This window comes from Indicator indicator, chromosome 14, assembly GCF_027791375.1.
Source record: "Indicator indicator isolate 239-I01 chromosome 14, UM_Iind_1.1, whole genome shotgun sequence".
NCBI lineage: Eukaryota > Metazoa > Chordata > Aves > Piciformes > Indicatoridae > Indicator > Indicator indicator.
Window position 1 is genome coordinate 16,912,563 of NC_072023.1, and position 10,508 is coordinate 16,923,070.

At 38.1% G+C, this 10,508-nt stretch overlaps 1 protein-coding gene across 1 annotated transcript; it reads right to left on the reverse strand.

Annotated features, from left to right (window-relative positions):
* Positions 1-849: 849 nt before the first annotated feature.
* On the reverse strand, positions 850-8,241 carry RESF1 (retroelement silencing factor 1). Its single transcript, XM_054386605.1, has 3 exons — positions 3,018-8,241; positions 2,178-2,252; positions 850-1,026 (listed from the first exon to the last, which is right to left on the reverse strand). The coding sequence occupies exons 1-3, from the start codon at positions 8,239-8,241 to the stop codon at positions 884-886; spliced, it is 5,442 nt and encodes a 1,813-aa protein (XP_054242580.1). The 3' UTR covers positions 850-883.
* Between the last annotated feature and the right edge of the window lie 2,267 nt (positions 8,242-10,508).

The window sequence follows — 10,508 nt, forward strand, 5'->3', positions numbered from 1 at the left end:
GCAAGTACTATCTAACACTTTATAAGCAAAGAAATTAATTACAGCCTAGCTTAAGCAAAAAACAATCTGGTTGAGAGTGAATTCAAACTCCCTGCACTTCAACAATCGCACATGTCGAGCGTAAAGAAAGCAAAGAGAGAGAGGAAAACTAAAGAACTCTTCAGTCAACTGTCAGTTTACAGCATTGTGTTCAGATGAAAAACTCATGAGTTCCACAAAAAAAAAAAAACAAACAACCAAAAACCAACCAACAAACAAACAAACACCAACCAAAACCAAAACTGGGTAGCAGCATAAATACTTCATGGTAGCCCATGATCTATGTCTAATCCCAAGTTTTTGTATTTTTACTACCATTAAAAAAAAAAAAATCTACAAAAATAGAAAGCCTTTTTAGAAACACAACAAGCAGATTAGCATAAGGTGTCATGCTTGGAACTCTTACTGCATTCCCTTTCCAATAGGAATATTTTTCCACTGCCAGCAATGGAAAGTATCACAAATAGAAGTTTTTCATCATCAGAAAAGAAAACAGGACTCCGACAGTTTAAATGAGTTTGAGGTTTTTTTGGTCAAGATTCAACTAACTCCTGTACCTTTAGAAAGAAAAAAAATTAATAACAAAAAACTCAAATACACCAAAAAGAAACAGTAACTTGACAATGGTATTTTCAGCACCATAGCTGTTTGTGCAAAAATACAGAAAAAGATCTCAATCATTCACAGTTATGAGGGAAAAAAAATGCCAACACCCAAACAACAACAAAAAAATATATATGTATTTTTGCAATTATTCAGAAATATGAAGGAAGAGGAAAAGCATTTTAGTGTTGACATTTTTCCCTTAGTGATACTAAATAAGATCTATGATACAGGAGTGCTATCAAGGCTTTTGCATCTTTTTTTCCAGATACATTTTCCGGTAGGTCTGAAACACCTCTTTTGAGTCTTTGACTGGACTGTGAAGAGCCTCACCATCTCCATCCAGGATCTTTATAGCTGTATCAAGTGGAATACAGTCCTCATCTGAAAGACAGATGGAAAAGCACGTTAAAGCAAAAGCTCAAGAATCTCAAATAACTCTGCTCCTTATGTGCGTGTCTGTGGTATTGAAGACCAGCCACTGCCAAAAAGGATGCTATAAACTTCTTTCCTAAAGCAACAGGCACCTCAGATTTCATTTTCAGTGTATCTTTAAGCACTAAATGGTTATTTGGGTGTCTTTAAATAAGAGATTTCTAAAGAATATGAAGGCTGTGAATGAAAATGTGCATGTGGAAAAGTAAGAGAAGAAACAAGAGGAAGGGATGAAAGAATGGCAGATAATGCCAAGGACACATTCAACAGCAATAAAAGATGTAAATATTGCAAAATATATTGCTTGCATGAAGACTACAACATAGAGAGTTTCACAGCAGAGGATTTGCACTCTGGTAAGAAAAGGATGGCAGCAAGGTTACAGCATGCTGAACGTGCCGGTTTGCCTTCTGTTAGACCAGAGGGAAACAAGGCTATAACTAGAAAGAAACCTAAAGCAAAGACAGATAGACAGCAGGAAGCAATCTCACCCAAAGGATGGAATAACCAAGATCCTGAGATGAAAGATGCCACTGTCATAACTGTTGACTCTTACAGGGTACAAAAGACCACCCAACAAGTAATTTGCCAATCAAGAGAAACAAGGAAGATATACTAGTGGCACCAATTTTCCTCTGTGTCACACACACAATCCTGTCCAGATGACTGGCACATGCCAGTCTCAGTATGTGTGAGCATGGGTGCATATTTTACTACGAAAGTCAAATACAATTTAAAAATAATCACTTTGTTTGTATAGTCTCACACTACATTTCTTCTGTAACTTCCCACATTTTAAGGTAAGAAAGAGAGAGCTTGGTCTTTTACCTACAGTTTAAAACTGTACTTGAATCACCGGTGCTACCTCTGATTCAATGGCACACACATAGAAAATTCCAAAGATCTCCGACAACATGTTCTTATGGCAATAAAGATCTCCACAAATCTTTGAAACTTCTGTGTCTACTCTACAGTACATATTTACTAGCAAAGCCAATGAAGAATAAGTTTAAATATTTTATTAGTATTTGCTACTGTAAAGGGACACTGAAAACCAAGTAAAGAGTATTTCATTTATATTTCAGCTAAAGTCATTTCACCTGTAGAGATATCTTCCAGCTTTTTTCGTTTCACTGCATCACATTTTAACCAATCTTCTTTTTTACTCTTGACACCTAAAGAGAAAATTTTTTTAAATGTTTTTGAGGTTCCTGTATCACAAGTTTTGGTCTCTATTCAGCATTAAGTTTCAATACATAAACTAGCACATGCAAAACAAAGTTTCCTTCAGGTGTGGAAATGACTGCAAGGGCTGGTATGTACAGCTTAAGATTTGTTTTAATTTACAATCAGATACAGCTTTGATACAAATATGCTTCTCAAAGCACCATGTAAAATGTTGAAAGATAAGAAGAGGAAGAAAAAACAGGTAGCTTGAAGCAAAAATGGCAAATGTTACAGAGACGGTGTGCAGGATGTCCAGCCCAAGCCCTCAATGCTACAAAAGATCTCTCTCTCCTCTGTCTACCCAGCCAGACTTATACACAACCAGGTGAACACTGAATATAAATCAGATTACCTTGGCCAACTGTGACAAGGGAATCTGCTTTCTACAAACAAGCCAAGCTATCTTCTACAAGTAAATTAGAAAGTCTTCTTGTGAAGCTACTTGGAACTGCCATGCTCTAAATGACTCTAACCTTACTATGTAAAACTTTAAGGAAAAAAGAACAAAACATTAAACTGAAGGAAAAGTCCCACGCTCTTTCTCAGCTTGACATATAGCTACAAGTCTCATCAGAAAGTTAGCCCAGCTACTTCAAACCTCAGCTTCTAGCTTCCCATGTTTTCACTGTCTGTATGCTTGGTGCAACGTGATTTTCCAAAGGAGTACATCTGTAAATTAACTGACTTATTTAATAATCAAAATAGCACCATACCTGCTACTACAGTTTTCTCACTTTCCAGGGAATCCTTTGCAGCTGAGATTTCTTCATCAGTGGTTGGATTCCTGAACAGTATCTCTGGACACAGCTTAAATTCGAGTAATTCCAGTTTGCGTGATTTCTTCACTCCGGAGACAGCAGCATCTCCTCTTTTCGCATCCGGGTTGTTTTGTGACACTTTGGACTTGGCACGCCAGGCATGTCTGACAGGTGAGGTCTCTAATTTTGTCAGATATATGCGCTCTTGTGATGTACGTTTAAATGCAACTCTGTTCAGGTAGTGTATTTTTGGTTCCTTTTGAAGATGCAATTTTAATCTGTTATTCCTTCTATTTAAGTACAGCAGGTTTTTATCAGGAAACATTTTCTCAGAGCACTTGTCTTTGTTTTGTACATCAAGACACCTCTCTTTGCTAGAAAAGCAGCTTTTAGAAATGGTAGAAGATTGAGCCCCCTTTTTATGTAGTTTAAGCACAGAGCGATCTGCTAGCGTTCTCCGTTTCCAGCCATTTTCTCTGTTCAGTTTTTTAGCTTTGTCAGTATTTATCATGCAAGGATGTGAAAAATGCTTGGAATTTTTTGCTTCCGGCTGTTTCAGTCTTTCCTCTTCCACTTTTGTTTTCTTGGAGTCTCTCTTCCCAATCGTATTTCTGTTCCTCTTCCATTTGTACGACTGCTCCTGTGAAGGATGAACTTTCACAGATTTATGCTGCAAATGTTTGGGGTTCCTTGACTTTAAATCTACAGAGCCACAATTTGGGAACTTTACAGCATCAGTACAATAACTATTCAGATTTTTATGCTTTATTTCTGCTGATAACTTGGCATTATTGTTGATGTTAATTCCTACATCCTGACCAAGCATTTCCTTTTGCTTCCTACAGTTCTGTGCTTCACCTGAGTAATTTTCACAAGTGTTAATTTTTTGTCCTTGACTGACTTTAGCATGCTTAATTTCAACAGTTTCTGATTCTGTACATTCATCAATGTCTGGTTTGGATTTCATGGCCAGTTCTGGTTTGGTGCTATCTTTAGATAACTCTGTTTTGCAAACTTCCACTTCCTTTTTGTCAGGATGAAGTTCTTTGTCTAACAATGGGGTCCCTCTGTTGATCTGTGGCTCTTCCTGTTGTGTCATAAGCAGTTCGTGTTCATTATTCACTTTCAGCTCAGCATTTTTACACATTACAGAGGTGCATTTAGAAATATCTTTTTTATTTTTGCTAATGCTGTTTGGGATCTTTTCAGAAACTTGAAGGTTTCCAACTGCACATTCATTCCTAGTTACAGCATCAGATTTACTGTTGTTTAACAGGCTCTCTGTAGAGCTAGTATGTTCAGCTTTTGAAAACTGATCATCATTTTTTTCTGAATCAGATATTCCAAATTTACTGGGGCACTGTGGTATTTGACATCCTACAAATAGCAAACTCATTGAAGAAAAATCCTTTTTCTCTTCTATAGGGTTGGTAGTTTTTTGTTGTTTTTTTTCCTGCTCACAAGGACTCTGACTAGACTGAACACTGCTTTCAACGTTTTCCTCCCCAGCTGACACCTTTTCTGACTGTCGGCTCGCCACTCTCCTGCTGTCACCAGATGAACACTGGTTGTGTTCAGAAAACAGTTCTTGTATCTGATCAGAGCTTAACACTTTGATTTTTATCTCATCTACTGGGTCCTTCAAAGGAGAATTTTTGTCACAAGTTTGAGTCTCTTTGTGAGGTTGAGTCTCTTTCCAATCAGTCACAGAATCATTTCGTACTGGTTCTTTTGTTCGCAAATTAGTACCTTCAATGCCATATGGAAACCAATGCATCAGTTCAGACAACTGATCGTCTAGACATTTAATAGGTTCTGCCTCACTTAGGATCATCTCTTTTTCTGTGCTGTTTTTACTGGGTATGTCATTTTGTTTACTGTTGTCACTTGAAACAGCTGAGGAATTTGTTTCAACAGTTATGCTGATTGATGAATCTAGTGAATTTTGAGCTAACTGCTGGTTTATATTAGCAGGAATTTGCAGGTCATTTTCAGGATGCTTGAAAGGTAAATTGAATAACGTTTTTTGTTCTGAGGCAGAAATCGTTTCAAGAGGATTGCCACTGCCTTCTTTCTCCAAGTGACTGGTTGTGGTACAATTCCAAACTTCACACGCTTTACTCATGCAACCCGATGATTCTCCCAGCGTATTTTGCAGCAAGGTCTCTCTTTGGGGAGTGTTACTACTCAGCTTATCTTTATACAAGTCCAGCCGTTGTTTCTTTTGTCTTGGTTCAGATGCACTTCCTTCTGATGAGGTACCATTTAACGCTTGTGTCTCAGAAACTGACCTGAAGATACTTGCTATTTGTGGATTATAATACCTATCACCTTCAACAAGAGAACATACACTAGAAATACAAAGGATCTGTTCTTCCAACCCAACTGTGGATGTATGTCCTGTCTCTAACAAAGCTTGTTTGTCTTTATGGTCTCTAACACCTTCTTGAAAGATTTGACTAGAACAATTTATGCCCAATTCAGGAAGAGAAGGCTTGTTTTGTAATCCAAGCTGCAGATTTTCTCTGGTATCTTGTGCAGGCTGGCTAAGTGTTGTTTGGTTGTCATCATGAGACTCATTTGCACTCACATTGTTTTTTACCATTCTGTTTCCATCAGTTAATTTGGTCTGCTGCAGCTGTGAGTCCTCTTTCTCTACTATAACACAATCACTAGGTGACAACTGAACAGTTTCTGTTTCTTTATCAGTATTTACCACACTTAAATAATTTTTCCTCTCTTCTTGCAAGCTACATGTGCTCTCCAAGTCAATCACCGGATAGGATTTAGCTGCAGATGTTGGACATTTGTCTGCCTGCTCACTCTGTGTTCTCTTTTTAGCAAGTACTAAAGGTGAGACAACTGCAACCTGAAGTTCAATACTTTTTATCGAATTGCAACTCTGTGTATCAGGTTTTTGCCCTGCAGAAGCAGCTGCTATAGGCAAAACTGTTTCATCTGTATTTCTATTAACCAGACCAATATTTTGTTCTCTATTTTTAGTGTTTTGATTATAAAGTGAAATCTGACTTGCTGTGGGGCTTTTGTTTGACTGGTGTTTTTGCACCTTTACAGCTTCTGAAGAATCCTTTCTCCACAAGCCCAGGCATACAGTTACCTCTTCCACACTACGACTGCTCTGTTTAAAAGATGCATTTTCAGTAAGCTGCTTTTTTTTCTGAGCTACATTACTCTGAAATTCAGCTTCACCAGAACTGGTTGTTTCTGACACAGGAAAGTTTGCGTGAACCATAAATGCCTGCTCACCTTTCAAACTTCCTACGTTCTTCTTATTAGTGTCTTTTAGTACACTTCCACCCGAAACAGATGTATCTACAAGCGTTTTTTCACTACACAAGAGATGAGTCAGTATTTTATCAGCAGTAGCACCAGCTGTCTTCTCTTTCAAGATATTTGTGCTGCTCAATACAAACTGAAGAAATGATGAGTTCTCAGGGTATGATGGCACATTCTTTGATGCAATTTTAACAGAGCTGTTTGCTTGACTGAAAGATGAAGCATTGTTCAAGGATGTCACAGTTTGAGAAGAGGCCAAGACATCTGCACCCCTTTGTTCTGAGACAGGAGTGCTGTCAGGATTATTTAACTGAGCAGGGTATTTGCTCTGAGAGGGAACAGGAGCAGACCTTGATGAAAGGCTTCCTTGCTCCACCCAGAGACTACTTTGAGTCACCTCTAAGCCTCTGTTATCAACATTAACTATATTTTTGTCCTTCCTTTCTTCAGATAGAGAGTTACTTTTTGGACTATCTGTCCACACTGTTTCAAATGGAGGTGGTACATTTTGATTGGGCACACATGGAAGACAATTAGCGAGAGTATCTTGGTAACTTGGAGGAGATAGAGTACTTTCATCATGTTGCGAAGCTGCTAAGAGTTTTCTTCTAAAATGATCCATCTTTTCAATCTGGATGCTTCTTTTCTTCATAGTGAGAAGCCTTTGAGATTCCCAAGCTAGTCTGTCTTCTGCATTTGTTCTTCCTTCTGCTGCTGAAGAAATTTGAGAATTAACAGACCCATTATTTAAACTACTCGTCTGACTTTCTTGAACTGAAGCAGGATCACTCAGTTGCTTTGAAGCAGCCATTGAAGAAAGAGTTTCCATTTTGTTTAGAATACTATACAGTTCTTTGTAAATGTCAGGAGATAGCACAGACATTTCACCTAGAGGCTGATTAGCAGTCACGTTTCCACTTGATCTACAGACATTCCCAACTGATTGATTGACTCCTACAGACAGCTGTTTCTGACATTGTTGCTGAACACTAAAACCAGAAGCATTTTTTGGATCTGATGGGTACCTCTGTTGGCTAAAAGCATATCTATTAGGCACTCTTTGAACTGCCTGTGGTACCTCTGTTGAAGATTGTGCTGCAGCTCTTGAATCACAGTTGGCAGGCAACAAAGATGGTGCAGAACATCCACTGGGAGCTTCTGATCCCATCTGGCTTGGTTGATATTGTGGCCGCTGTATATTCACTTCTGTATTTTGATTCAGTGACTGTAAAACTTGAAACTGAGTGTTGGGATGATATATTTGGTTTTGGACATGTTGCCCAGATGTACCAAGAGATGCAGAACTACCCTGGGAATGAACGGTACTTCGATATAACATTGTAGTTCTCATAGAATTAGGCGGTGGTATTTGTGGCCACCCAGTGTAATCATTTGTGGTGACATACTGAGGATCTTGATGTACGCTCCTCATGTTACTTCCAACGCTGCTTTGAGAAGACAGCGCAGGCAAATTTCTAGGGGAATTAATGTAGACAGCAGAGATTGGCCAAGAAGTCTGAGTTATCTCTGCTTGCAAATGCGATGTCCGTTTGGGAGGTTTTGGAGCTATGCAGGACTGTGGATGTCGATCAGCTGAGTACTTTGAGATAAAAAAATCATAATCATTACCGGACACAGATGCTCCTGGTAAGGCCTGATTGGAAGTTTTGAATCCTTCAGCATTTACAAGAGGAACGGCAGCATTGCTAGTTGGTGGATACATCATTTGGTTATTTCCAGCGTAAGTGCATGCATTTGTAGAGGAATAGACATTTGTCTGAGGAAAAGTATGAGCATTAGGAAGCAACTGAGTATAACATCCATCTTGACTTTGCAGGTTCTTTGCAACAGCATTTTGGAGTGGTCTTACATTCCAGTCCATCTTTTCTATTTTTTAACCAAATCCCAAAATCCTAAAATAAAATTTAAAATAATCAGATATTAATCTTTCAATTAAAACTTATTTTCCCTTTCCAGTAAGTGATTCAGAATGCATTATGAACAGGACCACTGAACTTAAATTGATAGGTGGAAGACCACTCCATTGACACATCCCATGGACATCAACGTTGTCAATGTTAAGCTGCATGAACTATTTCCCAGAACACATTTAAGGTACAAAAGAATGGATCAGCAACTAACAATTCTGTTGACTGTCTAACAAAACCCTCATGTTATTCTGCTAATTCTATTATCATTCAATTTTTAAATTCAAATTTGGTGTATTTACTTTCTCAGACAAAAACAACAGAAAAACCCTAATGTATTTCTATAACATGATACAATAAGTAATGGTTAAGAGCTGAGCATGAGAAGTACCTGGAGAATATAATAAAGATCAGTTTTCAGACAAGACTATTTCATTTATAACTTCAAATACAACAAAAGAAAGGAGAATATTAATTCAGGTTCAGTAAAGATCTCTTGTAATACTGTGGACACTTTTTTATTTTGCATGTCATTTATTCTTCCCTGACATTGTGGGCAGTTACTAACTTCTGAGAAACACCAGTCTGAGTCTAGTTAATGGCACACATCACTACAACCAAGCCATTAACATCCAGCAGAAGACATGAGCATGGAGATGACATCATCACCTCCCCTACTGCATTAAGTAGTCCTCCAGGAGGTGACAAAGTCACAAATCTCTAACGCTTCAGGTGTTACATTCATGAATTTACACTGATTACCAAGAAGCCCAACTGGGTGAGCAGGTTACCCTGCAAAACTGTTAGAGACAGCACCTTCAAAGCCAAACACTGTTTCAGGCTTCAAAAAAGGAAAAAAAGAAACAACCAACCAACCAACCAACCAAAAAACCACGACAATCTACAAGCATGAACATTGTATCTCAGTAAGTTCCTCTCAGTATGGTCAATCCCACCTAGAATAGAACAAACATCTTGCTTTGTGCAGAGTATTAGACAATTTCACAACAAAACAGTTCAAATCATTTCTCCTAGATCACTCCAAGCTTCTGACTTTTTTTCCATAGGCTTTTTTAGATTTTAAGACACCTGATGTCAATTATGAACATCACTCAGATATGGTGTATAAAAACCACAAAGTTGTAGTTTTCCAGGTGCTTTTATCAGGATGCAAAAACAGCTCTATCCTCCTCTCTTTTACTTTCTCTAATCTCAAAGGAACAAAAGAAAACAGGAAAATAGAGTCACATATGAAATTTATAAAAACCATTGACAACAGCACTAAGGCAATACTCACAGTAATGCAGGAATCTTAGATGAGAAAATAGGTTTTTGCATCCAAGCTAAAGATTTCAGATCGCTAATGTTACACTGGGTATTTTCTGAAAAATAATCAGGGAATAAAACAATCATATATTTGAATTAGATAACTGCTGGAGAATTTTAACACATTTATACATTTCAGAAACAAGACTGACACATGTAAATAAGGCCAGGGTGCCAAACAGTAGTTACTGTAAAATCCTTGCTAAACCGAAGAGAAATTTTGACTGTATGCAACACAACTTAGCCAAGAGTGAAACCCAACTCTTGTCACTGTCATGACCATAAACATGAGCAGTACAACTGTAGTTCATCATCATCATCATCATCTCGGTTAAGAAAAGTAAGTTTGCAACTGCGATCACAAGCTTAAACACAACAAAACATTCTACTTCAAAAAGTATTTGGCAGAGAGCACTTACCTTGGGAAGAACATTTGAGAAGCTCAGTATGAATACAAGACTCCAAAAGACAAAAGGAAGACTATTCCTCATAAACGCCTACTTCACTCCTTCACCTGCTGCTTTCTCAGCTTGATCACGAGCCTCAAAAATCATCAGCATCAACTACTACTATTGACAGTACATACAAAAAGGGGATGCAGAGACAACCTCACTGAACAGAGTAACAGCACAGCTCTTGAACAAATCTACAATGCAGCTAAAAATGCTAACATACTAGACACTTCTAGGCATGTCTCTGGCCTCTCTCTTATGTAATGTCTCTGAATTACTCTGGGGTTACAAACTAGCTGGATGGTCACCTCAAAGAGTGGTGGTGAATGGAGTTAAATACAGTCAGCAGTCAGTCACAACTGGTGTTCCTCAATGCTCAGTACCGGGGACAGTTTTCTTTAAAATCTTTATCAGTGATCTGGATGAGGGAATTGAGTACACCT

Bases quoted from the DNA above. Each gene is read 5' to 3' on its own strand.
- RESF1 (XM_054386605.1), bottom strand. From the start codon at position 8,241: ATGGACTGGAATGTAAGACCACTCCAAAATGCTGTTGCAAAGAACCTG. The intron at 2,253-3,017 runs GTATGGTGCTAT...TTTTCTCTTTAG, and splicing joins TGAGAAAACTGTAGTAGCAG to GTGTCAAGAGTAAAAAAGAA. The intron at 1,027-2,177 runs GTGAAATGACTT...TCTGTCTTTCAG, and splicing joins GCTGGAAGATATCTCTACAG to ATGAGGACTGTATTCCACTT.